The sequence below is a fragment of the Mytilus galloprovincialis genome, chromosome 8 (genome assembly GCF_965363235.1).
Source record: "Mytilus galloprovincialis chromosome 8, xbMytGall1.hap1.1, whole genome shotgun sequence".
Taxonomy (NCBI): domain Eukaryota; kingdom Metazoa; phylum Mollusca; class Bivalvia; order Mytilida; family Mytilidae; genus Mytilus; species Mytilus galloprovincialis.
This window is the reverse complement of record NC_134845.1, coordinates 28104541-28130421: the sequence shown is the minus strand read 5'-3', so window position 1 is coordinate 28130421 and position 25881 is coordinate 28104541. Positions and strand designations below refer to the sequence as shown.

General features: G+C 33.8%; 1 protein-coding gene across 2 annotated transcripts in view; it reads left to right on the top strand.

The window, feature by feature from the left end:
- The first annotated feature begins 6779 nt into the window (after positions 1–6779).
- The window catches only part of LOC143085485 (uncharacterized), a 29031-nt gene continuing 9929 nt past the window's right edge, over positions 6780–25881 (top strand). For both annotated transcript variants that reach the window (XM_076261855.1, XM_076261854.1), the window contains exons 1-3: positions 6780–6969; positions 22417–23055; positions 24980–25204. In XM_076261855.1, coding sequence (XP_076117970.1) covers positions 22470–23055; positions 24980–25204 — 811 coding nt within the window. In that variant the 5' untranslated portion in view covers positions 6780–6969; positions 22417–22469. The remainder of the gene's footprint in view (positions 6970–22416; positions 23056–24979; positions 25205–25881) is intronic.

The following is a 25881-nucleotide window of genomic DNA, read 5'->3' as shown; positions in this document are numbered from 1 at the left end:
ATAGGTCACCAATGAGTGAAAAAAGATATTTCAATTGTAATGCAAAACTAGAGGCTCTAAAGAGCCTGTGTCGCTCACCTTGGTCTATGTGAATATTAAACAAAGGAAGCAGATGGATTCATGACAAAATTGTGTTTTGGTGATGGTGATGTGTTTGTACGTCTTACTTTACTGAACATTCTTGCTGCTTACAGTTATCTCTATCTATAATGAACTTTGCCCAGTAGTTTCAGTGGAAAATGTTAGTAAAAATTTACAAATTTTATAAAAATTGTTCAAAATTGACTATAAAGGACAATAACTCCTTAGGGGTCAATTGACCATTTCAGTCATGTCGACTTATATGTAAATCTTACTTTGCTGTACATTATTGCTGTTTAAAGTTTATCTCTATCTATAATAATATTCAAGATAATGACCAAAAACAGCAAAATTTCCTTAAAATTACCAATTTAGGGGCAGCAACCCAACAACAGGTTGTCCTCTTCATCTGAAAATTTCAGGGCAGATCAATTTTGACCTGATTAACAATTTTACCCCGTGTCAGATTTGCTCTAAATGCTTTGGTTTTTGAGTTATAAGCCAAAAACTGCATTTTACCCTTATATTCTATTTTTAGCCATGGCAGCAATCTTGGTTGGATGGCCGGGTCACTGGACACATTTTTTAAACTAGATACCCTAAAGATGATTGTGGCCAAGTTTGGATTAATTTGGCCCAGTAGTTTAAGAGGAGAAGATTTTTCTAAAAGATTTTTCTAAAAGATTACTAAGATCTATGAAAAATGGTTTAAAATTGACTATAAAGGGCAATAACTCCTAAAGGGTTTCTCTGACAATTTTGGTCATGTTGACTTATTTGTAGATCTTACTTTGCTGAACATTATTGCAGTTTACAGTTTATCTCTATCTATAATAGTATTCAAGATAATAACCAAAAACTGCAAAATTTCCTTAAAATTACCAATTTTAAGGCAGCAACCCAACAACCGGTTGTCTGATTCATCTGAAAATTTCCGGGCAGAGAGATCTTGACCTGATAAACAATTTTATCCATAACAGATTTTTTCTAAATGCTTTGGTTTTTGAGTTATAAGCCAAAAACTGTATTTTACCCCTATGTTCTAATTTTAGCCATGTCAGCCATTTTGTTTGGTAGGTGGGGTCATTCGACACATTTTTTAAACTATATACCCCATTGATGATTGTGGCCAAGTTAATTTAAATTTGGCCCAGTAGTTTCAGAGAAGAAGATTTTTGTAAAAGTTAACGACGTTGGAAAACGACGCGGGACGCCAAGTGATGGGAAAAGCTCACTTGGCCCATTGGGCCAGGTGAGCTAAAAAATGTGGTCACCAACCTTGTTTTCGATTTAAAAAGCCATCTTTTTCACGGAATTTGGAAATTGGGACTTCTAGTCAATAGCAGTGTAATATTTTTTTAAAGTCTGTATCCAATAAAAACATGTCTGTTTTGTTAACCTAGTTGTTAATACAAACTATTTTAATAATATCACCATTTTCTGAGTGGAAAATAATAATGATAAGTTGCTAAAATAGTTTTCCCGCCTTTTTTATTGTGAAATACCTATAAAAAAATTATGTTTAAAAAAAATTGACCAACAATTTCTCCATGAGGCCAAATAAAAATATATGTGTGGTTCCAGTAACCCTACCGTCCCTACTTTTTCGGCTTAAAAATAGCCTACCCTAAAGATTTTATTGTGATTTCTCATTAAGCACTGTTAAAGTCAGAATGTTGCTCCCATAGACTCAATGTAAAAATAAAACATAAAATAAAAAAAAATCCCTACCTACCTACCCTAAGTTTTTTTCAGATGTAACTGGAACCACACATACTTTTTTATTTGGCCTGAGTCTTCAATAGAATATGCGTTGTCTATATCTAAACAAAATAAGGAAATAAAAAGATAGGGTCACCGTAATGGAAAAAGAGATATTTCTAAAAAGGGGTTAACAACTTGAATTGGTAGGAACACATTGCGCCAATTCTAAAAGCAACGTCGAAAGACGTTCGGCCAGTTTAGGCTATATTCTTAGAAATTAGGGACAACCCAGTTCTCGTTATTTGCTGTTTTGTTGTTTGTTTGTTTTAAAATACGAAAAATTCACATTAATCTACACATGATAGTACTTAGTTTTCAGTCAGTATCTCCAACACGTTATATAAATGCGGTTGTTGGAAAACAATGCGTTGTACAAATGTACACACGAATTCTTCTATGAACATTTCATTTCAGGTTATTCATAGTGCTTATGTGTTGAACAGAAATTCTTTTTAAAATAGTGAAGACATTTTTATATAATATCATTGTTCAATCAAAGTATATCTGAAAGATAATATAAAAAAGAAGCTGTGGTATTATTGCCAATGAGACAACCATCCACAAAAGACCAAAATGACACAGACATTAACAACTATAGGTCACCGTACAGCCTTCAACAATGAGAAGACAGAATTTTGCTTTCAGTATCATGAATTTCAATTTCGTTTAAGAATGTTGTTCCTTTTATTTTGATGATAATTACTTAAAATCATTAGAAATCTAAAGAGTCCTTTTCCACTAACAATAAAGATCGATCATTTCTGAGATCGCCGATCTTTAGTATTGCAACTAGAGGCTCTAAAGAGCCTGTGTCGCTCACCTTGGTCTATGTGAATATTAAACAATGGACACAGATGGATTCATGACAAAATTGTGTTTTGGTGATGGTGATGTGTTTGTAGATCTTACTTTACTAAACATTCTTGCTGCTTACAATTATCTCTATCTATAACAGTACTTTCTGTGGAAAATGTTATTGAAAATCTTCAAATTTTAAGAAAATTGTTAAAAATTGACTATGAAGGGCAATAACTCCTTAGGGGGTCAATTGACTATTTTGGTCATAGTGACTTATTTTTAGTTCTTACTTTGCTGTACATTATTGCTGTTTACAGTTTATCTCTATCTGTAATAGTATTCAAGATAATAACCAAAACTGCAAAATTTCCTTAAAATTACCAATTCAGGGGCAGCAACCCAACAAAGGGTTGTCCGATTCATCTGAAAATTTCAGGGCAGATAGATCTTGACCTGATAAACAATTGTACCCCGTGTCAGATTTGCTCTAAATGCTTTGGTTTTTGAGTTATAAGCCAAAAACTGCATTTTACCCTTATGTTATATTTTTAGCCATGGCGGCCATCTTGGTTGGTTGGCCGGGTCAAGCCACACATTTTTTAAACTAGATACCCTGTTACTTATTTGTTCCATTTTGCCTACTATAAGTGTGTAATTCTGTGTACCTTTTAAAAAATATCTTTTCAATTGTATACATTCATTTTTTTTAATTTTTTTCTGTAAATGACCCTTATAAGTATTTTTTTCTGACAATTCTTTGTTTTTAATTACTTATGACATGTTAATCAAAAATAAAATTAATAAATGCAGAAGCATATAATTATCTAATGAACCAAATATTTCCTTATTAATTTTCTACGATTTTTTGTTAACGAAATGGTTAGACCAATTATTTTAGATATGCAATGTATACTAAATATAAACACACAAGTTCTTAAAAGATCGACGTGAGATGCTCTTCAAAAATCGATTTTATTTCAATTCAAGTCCGTGCAAGTGTTAACGGGGTCTAATTAACATCATTTCTGTTTTGATCATTCATCCTTAGGCATCTATGAATATCGTAATATTCTGTAATGTTGCTAGAAACTCAGTCTAAGTATACTCATACAGCTGTCATATCGTGAGTATGAATAAAACCTAGTCCGACCTCTCTTCTCAAATCTCCTTTTAATTGATTTTTTTTCATATGCATTCATCTGTAATTCTTCATTCTGACAACTTTTTAACACAGACACGATTATGTTTTTTTTTTATACAAAAATTGCGCACCTTAAAATATCAAATTTTGTAAATCGGAACAAACTCGGAATGGTGATATAAAAAAACCTGCAATGTTAGAAGCTTATATGTTAACTTCTCTAGATGTACTTTGTTTTACATGTATGTGTCGTTAGGTTACTGTGTTGTTGGTGTTTATCAGAAATCTATTTATGATATCATGTTAAAATATAAGTGCTGTACACATTCAAAATACATCAGTGCAATTTGCTATATCATATATAGGAATCTATGACAATTCGCCCCACTGGCAAATCGCCCCACACCTAATCGACCCACTTTTTCACAAAAACGCCCCATTCTTGATTACCAACTTGCCCCACTTATGAAAAGGGTAAACTCCCATTGCAAATAGTTATGATAACATGCTCCCCTTATGAAAAGGGTTAAAATCCCGCTGAAATACGGTCTGCCAACTGGCCCCACTCATGACAAATAGATGAACCACTTATAAAAAAGATGAAATCCCGTTGTATATCTTTGTCCCTGCCCACGTCAATACCTTTGAACACCAAAGTGAAGTGCTATAAAATCAAATTGCTGTTAAAAACTCTGTTTTTGCAATAAAGTTATATATAAATGTTAATCACACATCAATAGTATGATTATGATACAATTAACAGGTTTCTTATACAAATAACTAAGCTCACAAGTATAAAGTTATTCTCCAATAATGATACAAAAATGTATTTGCAATTATATTTTAAGAATGTTAAAAAAGTTTAATAAATTTCGTTTTTTTTGTTGTATTCTGTGTAGATTACAAAAATCAAAATAAGTTTTCATTTAAGTGCGGCTAGTTGGTAGACCTGAAAATTACATATATAGAAGTAGATTTTTCCTTTTTTCAATAAGTGGGGCGAGTTGACAGGGGAAAAATTAACTGGATTTAACCCTTTTCACAAGTGAGGCGATTTTTTTTAAAAAGTGGGGCGAGTTGGTTAACCAGATTGGGGCGATTTTTAAAAATTTTTTAATAGTGGGGCGAGTTGGTGAAAAAGTGGGTCGATTGGTGTGGGGCGTTTTGCCAGTGGGGCGATTTGTCCTGCTTCCATATATAGATACAAAATGTACCTATTGCTAAAGATACATTGAATTTTGAGGACATGACCAGAATGATTGATGATTTTCGTACTTTCTTAATGATTTGTAAAATATCCATATAATTAAGAACCTACGAAAGTCTATACATGTAGAAAATTAAGGAAAAAAGTAATATATTATAATTTGATTGACTCATCTTGTTGTCCAGATTCTGTTTCATTTCTTTACAGTCATTTTTGTGTATTTTTTGTTGATATATTGCTGTATAGTTAACTCTCTTTTCATTCTCCTATTTTATCCAATTCTGGAACATGTCTATTATATAAACACAATTTCCATTTTTTTCACATCAAATTAACCTTTCAAAACGATAGTCACTCTCTCCATCAGCTCAAAGAGGAATATCTCTAATAAATGTTTCCAGTTCACAGAAACTGCAACATCATAAACTGCTGACGGCATAGTACTGTTGCGCTTGTATATGCGCATAAACAATAGAGGGATTTGTCTTTAAATAAAATTTGTAATGAAAAAAAAAATGTTTTTTTTCTGAAATTTTTATACCCGCAAGCCTCCTTAAGTGCCTAGAAAAATCAACCTATTCAGTAATATAATCTTACATATAAGATGCATGCACATTAATCATAAATTTAGAAACAGGATTAAAAACTAATATGGAGAGTCAGTACAAAGAGGGATAACTATTTGTTTTTGCTTTGTAAATCTTGTTCTCTCTCTTAGAGGAAGGCAAATCATGCTCTCTTTTTAAAGAGGGTGGTAAAGGGTTATTTTCGTGCAACGTGATTGCCGTTTTTTATTTGACGTTCAACGTGTTTTTACTTTTTTATTTGACGTTCAGTCCTGCAAGACAGGTGCCTCGTTCAACGTGTTCTACTTATTTAATTTTACGTGCATCGTGATTTCCAATGCTTATTTTACGTGCTCGATATTTTTACTATGGTGTTCAAACACTAGGCAGGGATCGTCAAGAAAAAAAAGATTGAATTTTGTTTTTGTGATAAGACGGAAAGGCCTATGATGTTGTTCCTTTAGTTGCATTTTAAAATTTCAGAAAATTGTTAAATACTTTTTTTTTTAAAGCCGTAAATCATTTATATCATACATGTGTATACTAAATAGGGAATATTATGTAAAACAGAGAGTTTATATATACAAGAGGACAGTGACTCAGTCACAAAAGATTCAAATCAAAGTCTTTATTTTTCGTGCAACGTTCATGACTAAAATTATTTCACGTTCAACGTGAAATGATGTCTTATTTTACGTTTTTTCCGTGCAAGCATCCCCCCTTTACCACCCTCTTTTAAATGCCGTATGTGACAGTATTAAATTAATTTTGCATATTATACAGACTTTGTCCTCTCATATGTAACACCTGACTTGTATTAGATATCTCACGCAACCACTTGATTCTTACAGAGAAATGTGCAAAAGGATATTGAAGCAAACCATCTTTCCCGGGAACTAGGTTGCACTAAAGACCAACTCAAATTTCCAACATACATATTTTATTGCCCAACAAAATCTTAATAGTTTTCTTCATTGATTCTTTTTATATGAATAAACATAGTTTATTATTTAAGGATAAAATTGATTTGAGTAAAACAACTATTATACAGTTATTACACAGTAGGTTTCTTGACGGGAAGATAGATAAATAGATACACAGAAGTTTCTTTAACTAATAAGGTCTGTGTAGGTCCATGGTTAGATCTTAGATCTGTTTCTGTTCGGGACTTTTCAGGATTTACTATTGAAAATCGGTAAACATTGCCGGCTGTTTACAGATGGGTTTACAAGCGCTGTCAAAAATTTACACGAAATTGTAGACAACACGAGAACCTTGAATTAGTGATCCTTGATATTCCCAAGAGACTAAAGAAAACTAGAGGGAATAGGCGAAACTGTTCTTGCGCTAGTGCTTTGATCTGCATGTTTGTTGTTACAAGAACACTGACCAGAGAACTTGAGAGAACTTGAGTAAGTAAAAATTATATTAATAATTTCTTATCAGACATCACTGAGATCATCCTTTGTCAGAGACATCTAGGCCTTGGTGTATGTAACTAGCTTAAAACCAAATAAATACATGACACATTATAAATGTATATAATTAAAGAAGATGGGATATGATCGCCAAATTAATATGCCTTAAGGCTTATCGCTATTTGACTGCCATAACATTACTGGACATGGTTCCTGTAAAATTTTGGTGACATCCCATTAGTACGACAACCATTATTCCGACAACCGATTTCTCCGATAGCCCACTATTCCGACAGCCCATTACTCTGACAGCCCAGTATTCTGACAGCCCAATATTCCGACAGCCCATTATTCCAACAGCTTATTAATCTGACAATGCATCTGTCTCAAGTGTATGGGTAAATTTTCTCTAAAACCAACTCCGTTCTCTATAATATGGGGACAAAGTCCCCAATTATGGTAGAAAAATCAATAATAAAAAAAAAAAAAATCAGGAAAATTTCCCGTTTTTTTCATTCTACTAGGTTGCATTTCTGTAAATATTGACAATGCAATTTCCCATAGGAACTCCTTTTACGGCTAAAACTGTACCACTTTTACTATGAAGTTTTGAAAAAAATCTTATCCTAGAATTGAAAGTTCATATGCACCACAATTTTTTTCAAAGGTCAAAATATAGGGCTGTGCGGCATATTTTCAACGTTTATATGCCCTGAACTTCTCAGAGTTTAAACTTACACCAATTTTCTTAACTACCCCTACCTCGAATGAAAGGTTACCACAGATTTCAATGTAAACAATATGCACGTGTTTATTTACTGGTAACATTCCCAATTTCTGTCTCTGCGATATGGAACACAGAGAGCATAACTGGGAACCAGTATGTAAACAAAATTATTTTTCTATGAATATTCAATTACTCCCCAAAAGAGGCGTGTTTTGAGAAACAGCTGTATTTACAAAGTGCAACCTATAAATGAAGTCAAAATCGTTAACTTTTTTTTTCAGATCTACTTCCTGTTCCGGTCTTGTTTGCATGAGACTTTGAATAAAATGTATATTTATCAACATATCAACAATTACAAATGTATAGGAAGGAATTCAACACCCAATCATTTTAAATAACGGTTTGATATGGAAAAAACGTTACCTGATAACAGCGCTTCTTTGTTTACATTAAATATGACGTCATAACTTAAATAACGTCACAACTAAATCCCTAACAACAGAACCAATATCGGAAACGTTATGGTATTTCCGTTTCTTTTATCAACATGTTTGAATTAAAAAAAAATAGTACAGACTTCGTCCCCATTCACAGGTAATGCCTGCCTCATATTATTTGTGGTTGTCCGTCATGATTCCGATTATTCTTCTCATGCAGGATATTTGTCTCAGTATATTGGAATTGATACACATACTTATTGCAACTGATCAGTCCTTACCCTCGTCCCTCTTTCGTTTTACGGGTCTGGGTAATTTTATTGTCTTTATATTTCGGCGTTTGAAAGTCTAGTTCGCTGTTTTTGTTTTGTCTAGGAGATCTATATTCTTTTAACTCAATATTCGGTTTTCCCCTTTTGCGTATCGGGGGGATTGAAGTTTCACCGCTATTTACTACATACTTATTTCAGAGTTGGATACTCTACCCGCCCTCTTTGGTCGCAACAGTTTCATTTAAATTAATTTTGTCACGGAAATTAGCCACTAATGTAGCATCAGTCAAAATGAGAAAAACAAAGAGACAAATACAAAACTAGGTTTTAAAAAATAAGACAACAAGTAGGACGAAATATGTGCCCCGAAAAGATGAGTAATTCCTGCTTCTGCCAAGACATCCACCCGTGCGATTTTATCATTATCATGTTTTGGAATTCAAATGCATCCATAAAATACAGAAAAATTCACAGCACTCCCAATAGATATCGATCAGACATTCATAGTCTGAGAGATGACACTCAATATATTTGAATGGGTACAGATTTTATTTCCCGAGCTTATTTTATAATCTAAAAAATAGGACTCTTTTATGATGGTTCGAGAGGGGCAAGCTGATGAATTACCACAAATCTATTTACATAAAACAAATATCACAGACATGAACCAATGACAATTAACCACTAAACTACCGGCTACTGACTTTGGACAGGCACATAAAGAATGTGGCGGGGGTAATAATTGATCGAAAAGGTCTTAATTCATCAGATCAATGCGAAGCACACAATCTTTTAACACTTACATGACAGAGTATTCATACATACCTCACAGATCTGAGACTATTCACAGTTATATATGGACAGCTGGTTCAAAGCCAATAACAACTAATAAAAATCATGTACTAGTATCTAAGACCATGTGTGACATTCTTGTCCCGCATGTGTCTTTGTCAAATGATTCCCTTCTCCTGGGATTACTTTTGGTTTGTCTACTAATCATTGGTTAAGACAGAGTCGTCCACCTTATCCTTACAGTGGCGGGTCGGATTTGGCCATATTGACCCCTCATATTGGAGTCACACAATATTCAATACACAGAATAGATTCTATATTTGATAAAGCTAATCATATGCTGACCCCACCAAATTTGTTGAAAATAGTTTGATGAGAATCTGTACAAATAATTCCCTGTATAACATAATTCTATGTCTGCATAAATATATATGTACAATGTAATTAAAATTCTGTATAGTCTGTATTTAGGTATGCAGTTATGCAAATAATTCTTAATATGTCATGATTCTGTTTATTTTTTACTGGATTTGAAGTCTATATAAACTGAAATAGTTTTGTAATCCCATTCATTCTGTAAATACATATTAAACGATTTATGTATATACGAAAAGGTTCGAAAATTATTACTCTATACACATGTATTATTCTTGTGTTGTAATGTCTTAATGTTGACACAATCACTATGCCGCTGCTTCTAAAATTAAGGGGTAAACTGTTGTACATCTACCCGTTCGTCCATCAGTAAGTTCGTACGTCTATCCCATGAATATTTTCATTGCATTTTTCTCATGAACTACATTACAAGAATATTTGAAATTTGGTTTCAGTGTTTATTAAAGTCATCGGGGTCAGACCTATAATCCGACAGTCCCATAATCCGACAGTCCGATAGTCCGACAGTCCTTTAATCCGACAGCCCGATAGTTCGACAGTCCTATAATCCGACAGCCCGATAGTCCGACGCACGGTCACTTGTCTCTGAAAAGTATGCCTATATAGACATGGAACGTTTATAAGTTGGTATATTTTTTTACACAGAAAATTAACAAATCAGTCAATATGACGTCTTGTACAGGACCACAATAATCCCATACGAATCGGAAATGAACGGAATCCGAGTCCGTTCACCTTAAAACATGATCGCTCTCATTCAAATTCGCCCTCTTTTACTTCCACACCCTACACGTTCTTACCAAAGGTCCTGTTTGCACCCTATACGTTTGCTTTTGTTTATTATGAAAACAATGATAAACATATTTATAGCAATACTCTTACTGCCCAATTAATATACTAACCAAAACTCGATTTTTATTCATTATTTCATAATAAATTGACATTCTAAAAACATTTTTTTGTGTTGATGGTTTGGTTAGAGACTTGCAATGACTATATATTTTTTTCATTGTTTCAAAATGAAGAGGCATTCTGGCAACGGTTTTGTGTTGAATCAATCTAAATCATGTTTTGGTTAGTGTATTTGTATAGCTATAAAAACTAGAGGCTCTAAAGAGCCTGTGTCGCTCACCTTGGTCTATGTGAATATGAAACAAAGGAAGCAGATGGATTCATGATAAAATTGTGTTTTGGTGATGGTGATGTGTTTGTACATCTTACTTTACTGAACATTCTTGCTGTTTACAATTATCTCTATTTATAATGAACTTGGCCCAGTAGTTTCTGTGGAAAATGTTAGTAAAAATTTACAAATTTTATGAAAATTGTTAAAAATTGACTATAAAGGACAATAACTCCTTAGGGGGTCAATTGACCATTTCGGTCATGTTGACTTATTTGTAAATCTTACTTTGCTGAACATTATTGCTGTTTACAGTTTATCTCTATCTATAATAATATTGAAGATAATAACCAAAAACAGCATAATTTCCTTAAAATTACCAATTCAGGTGCAGCAACCCAACAACAGGTTGTCTGATTCATCTGAAAATTTCAGGGCTGATAGATCTTGACCTGATAAACAATTTTACTAAGTCAGATTTGCTCTAAATGCTTTGGTTTTTGAGTTATAAGCCAAAAACTGCATTTTACCCCTATGTTCTATTTTTAGCCGTGGCGGCCATCTTGGTTGGATGACAGGGTCACACCACACATTTTTTAAACTAGATACCCCAAAGATGATTGTGGCCAAGTTTGGATTAATTTGGCCCAGTAGTTTCAGAGGAGAAGATTTTTGTAAAGGATTACTAAGATTTACGAAAAATGGTTAAAAATTGACTATAAAGGGCAATAACTCCTAAAGGGGTCAACTGACCATTTCGGTCATGTTGACTTATTTGTAAATCTTACTTTGCTGAACATTCTTGCTATTAACAGTTTTTCTCTATCTATAATAATATTCAAGATAATAACCGAAAACAGCAGAATTTACTTAAAATTACCAACTCAGGGGCAGCAACCCAACAACAGGTTTTCCGATTCATCTGAAAATGTCAGGGCAGATAGATCTTGACCTGATAAACAATTTTACCCCTGTCAGATTTGCTCTAAATGCTTTGGTTTTTGAGTTATAAGCCAAAAACTGCATGTTACCCCTATGTTCTTTTTTTAGCCATGGCGGCCATCTTGGTTGGTTGGCCGGGTCACCGGACACATTTTTAGCTCACCTGGCCCAAAGGGCCAAGTGAGCTTTTCTCATCACTTTGCGTCCGTCGTCCGTCGTCCGTCGTCGTCCGGCGTTAGCTTTTACAAAAATCTTTTCCTCTGAAACTACTGGGCCAAATCAAACCAAACTTGGCCACAATCATCATTTGGGTATCTTGTTTAAAAAATGTGTGGCGTGACCCGGTCAACCAACCAAGATGGCCGCCACGGCTAAAAATAGAACATAGGGGTAAAATGCAGTTTTTGGCTTATAACTCAAAAACCAAAGCATTTAGAGCAAATCTGACATGGGGTAAAAATGTTTATCAGGTCAAGATCTATCTGCCCTGAAATTTTCAGATGAATCGGTCAATCGGTTGTTGGGTTACTGCCCCTGAATTTGGTAATTTTGAGGAAATTTTGCTGTTTTTGGTTATTATCTTGAATATTATTATAGATAGAGATAAACTGTAAACAGCAATAATGTTCAGCAAAGTAAGATCTACAAATAAGTCAACATGACCAAATGGTCAGTTGACCCGTTTAGGAGTTATTGCCCTTTATAGTCAATTTTTAACCATTTTTCGTAAATTAAAGTAATCTTTTACAAAAATCTTCTCCTCTGAAACTACTGGGCCAAATTAATCCAAACTTGGCCACAATCATCTTTGGGGTATTTAGTTTAAAAAATGTGTGGCGTGACTTGGTCAACCAACCAAGATGGCCGCCACGGCTAAAAATAGAACATAGGGGTAAAATGCAGTTTTTGGCTTATAACTCAAAAACCAAAGCATTTTGAGGAAATCTGACAGGGGTAAAAATGTTTATCAGGTCAAGATCTATCTGCCCTGAAATTTTCAGATGAATCGGTCAATTGGTTGTTGGGTTGCTGCCCCTGAATTGGTAATTTTGAGGAAATTTTGCTGTTTTTGGTTATTATCTTGAATATTATTATAGATAGAGATAAACTGTAAACAGCAATAATGTTCAGCAAAGTAAGATCTACAAATAAGTCAAATGACCAAAATGGTCAGTTGACTAGTTTAGGAGTTATTGCCCTTTATAGTCAATTTTTAACCATTTTTCGTAAATTAAAGTAATCTTTTACAAAAATCTTCTCCTCTGAAACTACTGGGCCAAATTAATCCAAACTTGGCCACAATCATCTTTGGGGTATTTAGTTTAAAAAATGTGTGGCGTGACCTGGTCAACCAACTAAGATGGACGCCACAGCTAAAAATAGAACATAGGGGTAAAATGCAGTTTTTGGCTTATAACTCAAAAACCAAAGCATTTTGAGGAAATCTGACGGGATAAAAATGTTTATCAGGTCAAGATCTATCTGCCCTGAAATTTTCAGTTGAATCAGTCAACCCGTTGTTGGGTTGCTGCCCCTGAATTGGTAATTTTGAGGAAATTTTGCTGTTTTTGGTTATTATCTTGAATATTATTATAGATAGAGATAAACTGTAAACATCAATAATGTTCAGCAAAGTTAGATTTACAAATAAGTCAACATGACCAAAATGGTCAGTTGACCCCATTTAGGAGTTATTGCCCTTTATAGTCAATTTTTAACCATTTTTCATAAATCTAAGTAATCTTTTACAAAATCTCCACTGAAACTACTAGGCCACAATCATATTTGGGGTATCTAGTTTGAAAAATGTGTCCGATGACCTGGCCATTCAACCAAGATGGCCGCCACGGCTAAAAATAGAACATAGGGGTAAAATGCAGTTTTTGGCTTATAACTATGAAACCAAAGCATTGAGAGCAAATCTGACATGAAGTTAAATTGTTAATCAAGTCAATATTTATCTGCCCTGAATTTTTCAGATAAATTGGACAACTGGTTGTTGGGTTGCTGCCCTCCAATTGGTAATTTTTAAAGAAATTTTGCCGTTTTTGGTTATCTTGAATACTATTATAGATAGCGATAAACTGTAAACAGCAATAATGTTCAGCAAAGTAAGATCTACAAATAAGTCAACATGACCTAAATGGTCAATTGACCCCTTAAGGAGTTATTGCCCTTTATAGTCAATTTTTAACAATTTTCATTAATTTGGTAAATTTATGTAAATTTTTACCAAATATAGTTCTCTGTTACTAATGGGCAAAGTTCATTATAGATATAATTGTAAGAAGCAAAATCGTTCAGTAAAGTAAGAACTTCAAACACATCACCATCACCAAAATACAATTTTGTCATGAATCCATTTGTGTCCTTTGTTTGATATGCACATAGACCAAGGTGAGCGACACAGGCTCTTTAGAGCCTCTAGTTTAAACTAGATACCCAAATGATGATTGTGGCCATCTTGGAACAGTATATTTAACAATATATGTGCTCCTGGTTACATGCATGCGCTTGCGCATGTACAAAATGTATGTAACCAGACATTCTCGTTATCAACATCGACATGATGATATAAGGAATCTTATATTAATTGTTCAAACAAGAAGGGGGGGGGGGGTTGCAATACCTTTTTGTGTTAACCTGTTATGGCCCTTTTCAAGGTGTTGTTAACTGTTATCTGAGATCAATTTAAGCTGTTAACTGTTTTCAACCCACTTTGTTAACTGTTATCAGCATTTCTGCATTTTTTGTTAACTGTTTTTGCCAAAATCGAGGTGTTGTTAACATGTTAACGGACCCCCTATTGCCCTCCCTCAAGAAGGGATTTAATTTAGTACGGCTTCGTGTCGGACCATCGGATTGTCGGATTAACGGACTGTCGGACTATCGGACTGTCGGACTATCGGACTGTCGGACTACTGGACTGTCAGAATTTCGTGGTGTCGGATTATAGCTACGCTCCCAAAGTCATCTATACCTATTCATGTGTTTTCAGATTCATCACTCAACAACTTTGTGTTAACCAAACACTTTTCAAATGATACCCCAGTTGAAAATTTCGTCACATTTTTCTCAGGAACTACCACACAAGGATTTCTTAAATTTGGTTTCAAGGTTTATATAAGTCAGCTATACCGTATGGTGCGTTTTCAGATTCATAACTAAAACAAGTTCCTGTTAATACTGAAATATTTTTGTGGAGGTATCATCAGTGAGCAGTAGTTTGCACTTTCACCACTTGTTGTTCTTTATTTATATGCTTTTATAGACCCTGTAATTTTGAAAATGATATACATGTATTCTATTCTGTTCTGTATTATATACAGATTTCGAATTGAATATATAGAAAGTATTCGAACTACCTTTATGTAATATATACAGATTTATTTCCCAAAATATGTTATAATATATACGTAATTATAGATGATAGTTCAGGCAACGATATTACAACAACTGTTCAGCCATTACATTTTATATACAAGTACGTATTTCCGCCCAAGGCGACGTCACTGACAATACGACGTCGACAATAGACATGTACAATAGTTGGAACGTTATGTTCCCGCGATAATCTCAACATACAGGGGCCGCGAAAAAGTAAAAATTATCACAATTTTCTAAAAATCTCAATTGTCCATTAAAAATAATATCACTTTGAAATTGTCTCTCGCATTGTGTTTTTCTTTGTAATACTGAGCAAATCATATAAAAACGGAAATTACATTTAGCGATTAAATTCAATTAAAGTCTCTCATGAAATAAAATAAAATTCAACTTTTCGCTAAACGTGACATCACTGATGTATCCAATTTGGTATGGTCTCACGGACTATTTCTTCACGGAATTTTCTGTAAGTTTTGTACTGAATTATTCATTATTACCGGTTGTCCCATAAAATTTACGTAACGACATATGGTATTCGGATTTCCATCTTTTCCTTTTTCTGCAGTTGTCATCAATTCTGATACGAGTGATACTCGATTTCCTACATGTATGTATTGGATGATCAGGATTGTCCTTTCTTGAAGTTTCTGTGATTTCAGTCACCTTCTTTCTGAATCCCCGTCCTTTCTGTTCTTGTATAATGTCTCCCTTCAACATATCTGGAATTTGAGCGAGTCTTGTATTGACGTTTTCTGTCCTTCTCCTCGTAACGGTTAAATTTGTAGATAAATCATCAACGTCTTGCTTCCCTGGTAGCATAGCGTAATCTTTATTTCCACGCGCACATAACTCAATTGATCTGTCCTGATAGGCTTTAATACATGCATCATCGTCTTGGTCTATCTCCTTACTATAACCTATTGACTCCAATTTTCGATGTCTCTCTAGATTGTATTCTACAGCAACGTGTGAAATATTAAGCATGTTATTGTTCGACGTGACGATCTCTTTACCGTATGTAGGTCCTGAAAGCAAATATCTGATCTTAGATTTCACGGCTGTCGGACCGTTTCCCCGTACTATATGGTCTTCTACAATGTCCCAGTAGTGATCTGCGCCTACTAGCAACGATATCTCGAATGAATCTTGCTGTGTCATCGTGTGCGCTAACTTCAAACCACGTAAATATTCATATTTCGTATCAATGTTACTCATTTGATTCTGTAGAGGCATAGCAATGAAAGGTACTATCAGTACTTTGATTGACATTACGTGTCCTACATCGGTTTTCAGGTAGACTGTTGTCTTTTGTAAGTGTCTAGCGGTTTTCTCTTTACCTTCAAATGCCGATAACTGTGTAATTTCTGTTCCCTCTATCTGTAAGTGAAGTTTATTCGCTACTTCCTGCGTTAAAAACGATCTTTTCGCTCCTTCGTCAAGGAGAATATTCGTATCCATAAAGTGCTGGTTCGATCCAACTTGTGCTACGGCGGTTTTCAACAGTACATTTGATCGTGATTCTTTCGATTTTGAATACAAAATGGTAGTATCTTGTTCCGTTGTATGACTATCATTTACGAGGTGAACGTTTGTTGAATTCAAAGATGGCGGGTTTGGTGGGTTTATCGGGTTGCTGCTCTGGTTATCATTTGCGCGGAAGTTCGTATGCGTTGAAGTATTACCTCTATTTCTATCGCTTTCTTCATTACCTGGTTTTATGTCGTTTGTTTTGTGGGCATTACATAAGCTTGTGTGGTGTTTTCTTTTACAATATCTACATGTATTCTCAGATTTACATTCGTTAAGTCTGTGGTTACCAAGGCAGTTAAAGCATAACTTATCTCGTTTTACTATGATCATACGGGATTCTGTGTCGGTTATTTTACTGCACTGGGTAGGTGCGTGTATTTCATGACAAAACACACAAGGTCTTGTCTCAATATTCTTGAAAGATTTGGACTTTGCCGATTTCGCTCCGGCAAAAAAAGACGATGTTGTGGGCAAATGGTTTGTCGACTCTATCTCTTGTCCTGCGTCTATTATATTAATTTCATCTAAAATGCTTTTACGGAGGTCCCGTAATACCCAAGTTTTTGTTCTATGTTCTCGCGCGAGATGTTGTCTAACTTCACCGGGTAATTTGTTCATAATAATGGGAACAAGTAGAGTGCCGTATATTTCCTGAGTCTGACCTAAAGCTTCTAATCCCCTGACGTAACTTTCCATTTTATCATAAAAACTTCGTAAGCTTCTAAGTTGATTTCTAGGCGAAGGGATTTCTAATAATGCCTGCATGTATGCATTTATGATTTTGTCTTGTTGACCGAACCTCTCTTTTAATAAATTGACGGCTTCATCGTAGTTTACATTTGTTAGTGCGAACCCTGCTATAGAATCTAGTGCTTCATGTTCTAGCTGTGCTTTCAAGTAATTGAATTTTTGTACATTTGTAAGTGACAAGTTAAGGTGTACGGCCGACTCATATGAGTCCCAGAAAGTTTGCCATTCTAAGATGTTGCCTGAGAATATTGGAAGCGAAAGTTTTGGTAGGCGGTGACTACTAGCTGACGAAAATGTACTTTGCTGTGTGTTGAACGTATGACTGGCTTGTACAGACGGGTTCTCAAACGACTGTGCGTTGTGTGGGTTGGCTATGATGTGCGTTGGAACAAACGGTATAGTTTCTGGATTTAATGTGTGGGTTGTTGTATGTGAATCAATATGACGGGACTGTGGTGTTTGGACATTTTGTATGAACTTACGTATGTGGCGAATCTTTGTTTCCATATCCACTGAATATTCATCTGAATCTATTATCTCATTTTCCACATTTTCCGGTTCTGTTAACTTTAGAATTTGTTCGTTTAAGTCCTCAAACAATGTTTGTTTTTGCACTAGTTTTCCGAGTGTTGCAATAACTTCTTCTTCGTCGAAATTCAAATTTTCCTTGGCTTCATCTAATCTTCGGAATAATCTGGTAACAGCGCTTCTGTTCCCCGATCGGACTGATTTCAATTTTACGAGATCCATTGGTCAAGGCACCATAAATATAGATGATAGTTCAGGCAACGATATTACAACAACTGTTCAGCCATTACATTTTATATACAAGTACGTATTTCCGCCCAAGGCGACATCACTGACAATACGACGTCGACAATAGACATGTACAATAGTTGGAACGTTATGTTCCCGCGATAATCTCAACAGTAATAATACAGACAGACAAACAAATTGTATTTTACTGTGATAGCCGGATATTTGATTAGTGTCAGACTAATTAATGGGTTGTCGAATTAATGGGCTGTCGGAATATTGGGTTGTTGGACTAATGGGTTGTCGGACTAATGGGTTGTCGGACCAATGGGCTGTCGGAACAATGGGATGTCGGAATAATGGCCTGTAACCTAAAATTTTGACATCATAATACAAAATATCTGAAAGGGATTGTTGTATGACTTAAATAGTTCAAGCAGGACAGATTCTCGGGTCAGCTGGGAATAGCTGTAAGGTGTCATCTTATTGCTTATTTAATTTGAAACCTGTTGCACTTGAACTATGGACGTCATACAATAATTACTTTTCCATTGTGGCATCAGATATTTTGTATTTTTTTTTTTAAAATCGGAAACCCATGTGATGTCCATTAACAGCTGACAAATAGTGATAAGGTGTATGGAAAAGCGAATGTGTTAAAGAGACAACCTGACAAAAGAATAGAAAATAGCAGCTTTCTAAGCATTTCGCCCACACTACGAGTATGGTACAGTGTTCTACAATTCATTGAACTGACAATTTTTTTTTATACTAGATAAATATTTTGTCAATTGTATTCTATAATTATATAATTGTTCTGTCGATTCAATCAATTGTTTTATCCAAATGAACATATGTCTTTCATGTCAGACTCGCATCTTTGTCAACCAGTACCTTATTGTATTTCTTTTTGGTACGGGTTTTAACTCATTGTTGAAGGCTTAACAGTATCCTATGATATATGTTGTGTACAAGTTGCGATTTTGTATAGGTTATAACATGTACAAAAAATTTGTACATGTTATAATTTGTACAATGCAAAAATACAAGTTATAACATGTACAAATGTACCTCATACATGTTATAACATGTACAAAATATTGCTTAAAAATGGTTTTAACTTGTACAAAATTTGAAAAAAAAAGTATGTTTCTATTATTACATTAACCTTAATAATATTTTCATCATTTTTTTGTTACCCCCGGTATTGTCCATTGATGTTAGTTTGATACCTTTTTGATACAGATAATGACCAGTTTGATGGTTTTAATAATTACTTAATACTTTAAAAAAAAAAAGGCTTTTGAAATACACATTTAGTCAATAAACCTTTGTGTTAGAAACAGAAACAATGTTACTTGAATTAATTTAAGTGATGTTAACATGGCTAATGAAGCAATTTTGAGCATGACCATTCAGCACTGTGTATCATCACCACTGGTAATTGGGTACTAACGAAGCAGAGAGAAAGGAAAAAATAAATAAAAAAGTCTAGAATTCCTTTAATTTAGTTCATTTCTGGTGGTTTGGTAAGGGTATTGCTTCTGAAACAATTTACTGATATATAAAGCTTTACTTTTTTAAACCAACAAGTAGTAAATAAATACAAAATTTTGTGTTATACTCCAAAACGGTGCACTTCGTACCAGAATATGTCGAGGTCAATCGTCATCCGTCCCACCGTGCTACTGTTCACATATTTACAGTACGGCAACTTGTTTTCCATATGAATGTCAACTTGATAGTTTTATTATATGTTTATGCCGTCCTTTTCAAGACTTATAACATTGTTTCTTGAAAAGGCCCGCATATACATATTATAATAAAACTAACAAGTTTAAATAATTTAATTATAAATCAAATATAAATATAACTCGCCTAACAGCATTATAGATCATGGTACATGTATCATACACTATGTTTTGAAGGTTTCAATCATATCCCTTTGTATTCTCCTATATAGTAGTGTAGGTAAGCCTAGTTTTTTAAGTCTCTCTGGATAGCTCGTGTCTTTGAGACTTGGTAATTGTTATGTTACCTTTCTTTGGACCCCTTTTATTTTATCAATATGGTTTTTCTTGTATGGAGACCATACTGAACTAGCATAGTCCAAATGAGTTCTGACCATGGTTTTATACAATGGTATGAATGTCTCAGTACCCAAGTATTTAAAATTTCTTTTGCAAACTTCAAAAATGGAGTTGGCCTTATTCACTTTTTCACTCTTTAACCTTTGCTATTGTATGATTTAGTAGACTGTGATTTGTTGAGTGGTCAGTGTTATTTGATTTCTTACATATTTTCATGTATTTACATTTTTAAGGGTGAAATTTTAGTAGCCATTTGTCAATTTTCTTCTTTTGGTTTTGATTATTGTTCTTTATTGTTTAATAAATTTCGATCTTGCATGTATATTCAGCTTTATTAAAATTTTCAAATTTTGTACAGGTTAAAACCATTTTTAAGGTAGCACTACAGTCAGAATTTCCTGACTCCAATCAACAGTCTTTAAAGATTAATTTCTCCAAAACTACTCAATGGATTTTTAAAATCTTTAACTCATTTTAAAGCTTAAATATAACTCTTTCTTAATCTATATATAAATTTATTTTTGGTTTGATTAATCTCAAAATATAGCTCATTAATTGCCAAAAAAAGTGGTCTTCGAACATTGATGAAAATGGCACATTCATGTCAAATGGTAGTGAAAATTTGTTTTCATCCCTTTAATCAACCATATACAATCTCCAAAACCGTGTCTTAGATTTTTGATATATGCCTCCAGTAAAAAGATATATTGATTTAACTGCTGGGTGTCAAACCTCATTTCACCTTTCATCTTTGGAGACTTATAAATTCATTTAGAAACAAATTATCCAAAAACTGGGACACGGTATTGTAGAAAATACACCCTTTAATCATATATATCAAAGTCAAGCCAAAGGGGGTACCCATTAAGTTTCTATTTTAATTTTTTCCTTACAATTCTCATGAAAACTTGTTCTGAGAAATGACCTAAAAACTGAATTTCCCCCTTAGAACCCCTATAAAGTCAATATAAATACAAGCATTCCACTGGGAATACCCCAGGAGTGTTCTGATACCACTACTATATCAATAGAACCACACACTTTGTGTCTTTGATGCTCTAATACTGTAACTTTTGCGTTATATTTGAACTGTCCAACACTAACTTGGCATTTGGCGGGAGTTTGACGTCACAGATTTGACCAACATCTGTGATGTAGTAATTAAATATAGACAAAACTCCGCCTCTTTCCAGGCAGTCTAAGATAAGAGAATTGACCAGCTGCATATAATCAATGTTTAACATCATTATTCTCTATATATATAAAGAATAATTTTCATTTGAATTTAAAAAAAAAAAAAATAAACTATGTCTGAAATTAGCTAGAACATCAAAAGTATGCATCAAAAAACATGTTCATAAAAAGATGAAGACCACCCTCTTCTTGAAAATATACTTTCCCCACATGATTTTTTAATTTAATGGAACTGAAAAATTACACATCAACTGAAAATTAATTAAAATGCATAAAACTGTATTTAAATGAAGAAGATCGAAGAGAAGAAATTTATACAGGCAGTCATGCAGAGGCTTTCAAAAATACTTTCCCACTCTTTTCCATAGAATTTGTTTTTCATATTTGGTATATTTTTTCTCCTTATATTTTTTCTTTTTCTCTGTTCACTTCCATGTTATATAAATAATTTTTGTTGCAGAACAATGAGATAAGACTACAATATTTATCTTGTGGTCGGGGATTAACAGCTGGACACTGGTATCAACAGATGATTGACATATTAGCCCCTCCCAAATGCCTATATATTTAGATTAATTACCATGTGCTTTTATTTACATAAGTTCATTATCAATTTACTCCCTGTTGTGATATGATAATGACTTTGGGATTTTTACAAACTGTGCAGAATAATACTTACTTCAAAATTATGTGATAAAAAAAATATCTTCAAAAAATCATTGTTAGACTGTAGTGCTACCTTAAGCAATATTTTGTACATGTTATAACATGTATGAGGTACTTTTGTACATGTTATAACTTGTATTTTAGCAATGTACAGGTTATAACATGTACAATATTTTTGTACATGTTATAACCTGTACAAAATTGCAACTTGTACACGACATATATATATATATATATATATATATATAATATGTATAACTGTATATTTATACTCTTTTTGCAGAAAATTTTGAACCAAAAAAATTTACTGCATCATAAGTTAACATAGAAAACATTTTGTAGTATATAAAATATAATAAATTCTTTCTCTTAATTTCAGAAAGGAAGAAAAGTTTTTATCCAAGACAGAAGAGTAAACAAGAGTGAAAAAAAATGTGGCAAATAGCAGAAAAGGACATTTATATTCTTATACTTGGAATATTGTTTACTGTATTTATTGGATTTATCTCCATCAAATTATTCCAAGTAAACTTTCCACAGCTTACTTGTGGTCCTGCAAAAGAAACATCGAATGTATTTGTTGCAATCATATTAACATTGTTACTTTTAGTCACAATGTGTATTGTGGAAGATATTGTTGGAACTTGGCTGCATATGTTTTTACATCATTTATTTTCTTTCTTTGTTATCCTCTTAGTTATACTAGGTATTTGGTTCAGGAAGAAGATTACTAATGGATTAAGAGAAAACATTTTTAGTACAAAGAAACAATCATCATCTCCAAGTCCAAAGTTCAGTGTACCAAGAAAAAGTCAGTATGGAAGGCAGATGTCAAGAAGAGGTAGTAAACAACAAAATACATGTACCAACAAGAGTGTGTCTCCTAAAAAAGAGAGGAGAGTCAAAATAGATTATGAGATGGAAATAAAGAAGGCTTATGTTCAGGCTATATTTTCAGTCAACATAGATATTACAGAGGAAATCGTAAAACAAGCTATGAGATATATGAATGACAGAGGTAATATATATACAATATATCAGAATATAAGTAAATGTAAGAAAATATAAAAGTGATTAGTGATATTTCTATAGTTCACTCTGCATAGTAGCCCAAAAGCAGTATTTGAACCACAATGACACACTTTATGCTAGAATGTCTTTGGCTCAATTTTGTAAATGCAAATGTAAAGACTGTTGTTGATCTACCTGTACAAGTGATTAGTGATCTTAATCCAGATATCCCTCATGCATTCATATGTAATGAGGAGGACCCTTTATATTATAATACAAAAAGCATAAGGGTAATGCAATAACATGCATTTGATTATGATTGCTCACAAAAATGGCAGGGGGCTAGTAAAACGAAAACAAATTTTGACGATGTCAGGAATCATTTGACGATGGCAGAAGATAGTTTAACGATGGCGTGAATGATTTGATGGTGGGGGAAGATATTTTAACATAAAACCGGTCATGGAGATCCCTGAACAGTTATAGGTCAAAGTATAGCCTTCAACACGGAGCCTTGGCTCACCATAAACAGCATGCTATAAAGGACCCTGAAATGACTTGTATTAAACAATTCAGACAGGAAAACCAACGGTATATACTAATAAAATCCAAGAAACCAGAAACACTTATGAACCACATCAACAAACAACATTCATTGTCAGAACAACAGTTTCCTGTATAGTTATAGAAGTGCAGTTAATGTACAAACTGCTATTTAAAAGATTTCTAATTTTGTTGGAAATAGATGAATTAACAAAACAATTACCAAAATACAATCTGAAAAATCTTGTAAAGGGCTTACATTTTGTATTTGTACAGAATATAAAAATAAGAAGAGGTGTGGTATGATTTCAAATGAGACAACTTTCCACCAGAGACCAAATGACATTAAAAAGTAAACAAGTATAGGTCACCTTACAGCCTTCAACAATGAGCAAAACCCATACCTCATAGTAAGCTTTAAAAAGGCCAAACCTGACAAATGAGGAAAACTTTGGGCTGATTAAATAAACCAAAAAACAAATAGTATATGCAGCAACAAAGGACATCCACTGAATTATAGGCTCATGACTAAGGAAGGAATATACAAAGTGTGGCAGTGTTTAACATGTTTGTGGGTGCAAAACCCTCACCTAACCTTGAAAAGTGGTGTAACAGCACAACATAAGAACAAAGTTGTTTAACCCTGCCACATTCTGTATGTATAAAAAAAGAAGATGTGGTATGATTGCCAATGAGACAACTATTCACAAAAGACCAAAATGACACAGACATTAACAACTATAGGTCACCGTACGGCCTTCAACAATGAGCAAAGCCCATACCGCATAGTCAGCTATAAAAGGCCCCGATAAGACAATGTAAAACAATTCAAACGAGAAAACTAACGGCCTTATTTATGTAAAAAAAATGAACGAAAAACAAATATGTAACACATAAACAAACGACAACCACTGAATTACAGGCTCCTGACTTGGGACAGGCACATGCATAAATAATGTGGCGGGGTTAAACATGTTAGCGGGATCCCAACCCTCCCCCTTACCTGGGACAGTGGTATAACAGTACAACATAAGAACAAACTATAAAAATCAGTTGAAAAAGGCTTAACTCATCAGATGGACAAAAATAAAAGTGGACGTGGCCAGGTACTTATACATTTACTTGTGCCTGTTCCAAATCATTTTGATACCAGTTTTATATGTATATTATCAAACTATCAATATGGTCTCAAGTTGTTAATTGGTGAATATAATAGTTCCATGCCTATTTGGTTTTCCTTGTTCTATATTTAATTTTTGGTTTTGATGCATAAGAGTTAGGATTCGTTATTAAGCACGCATGATAAATGTTATTCTATGAACTTCAATCTTGTAAACTGAAAAGAAATTTATACATGTATTATACAAGCTTTTTTCTTGATCTTTCAGGAATCTTCACTGTTGAAAGGAGAAAGGCTGAAGTAGTATTGAAGAATATAGAACACATACAAAATTTAGAGGGATGGGCCATAAACTTAGGCATGGAAAGAATTCCAGGCAAAGAGTTCCCAAAAGAATTAACAAAGAAACAAATGGAAGATGTGTTATTGAAAATGAACTTATGGAAACCTCAAGATATCAGAATTATCCTTCAACAGAATTTCAGCAAATACGGTAGTTTTTATTGTCTCACTTTAAAAAAAAAAGTTATAGAATGTGAGCAGGGTATTCTATTTGTTTTACATGTAAGCTATATATTTCAGATGGTAGAATCTTGACTGAATTGCTTCATACACGTACCTTGTATATATTTTATATGAAACCAAAGTTTTGTGTGTCATATTCCCATCGTCCTTGACCTAAATTATATGCCCTATTTATTATGTCCAATTTATTAGGTCCCATTTATGAGCCTTGTGTTTTCTGGTCTGTACATCTGTTCATTCGTCCATCTGTTTGTCGGTCTGTCTGTCAGTCTGTCCTGCTTCAGGTTAAAGTTTTTGGTCCAGGTAGTTTTTGATGAACTTGAAGTCCAATCTAGTGACAAATTAGTGATTTTACCCAATTTTCACGGTCCACTGAACTTAGAAAATGATTGTGCAGATGGGGCATCCATGTACTGTGGACACATTCTTGTTTGTCCCGCTATGACATTTATTAGCTTGTGGTTAGGTCAGTTTTTGGGAAACCACAAGTAATAGTTCAGTGACATTCAGTATGCAGTTGTATTAACATTAGAACATCTTATTTCCATGGAAATTATTTGGCCCCAACCTCCTAAGTCATTGTTTATTGACTTAAAAATCTTTGCTTATTTGACATGTATAAGTTTGTGATTAGGTCAGTTTATG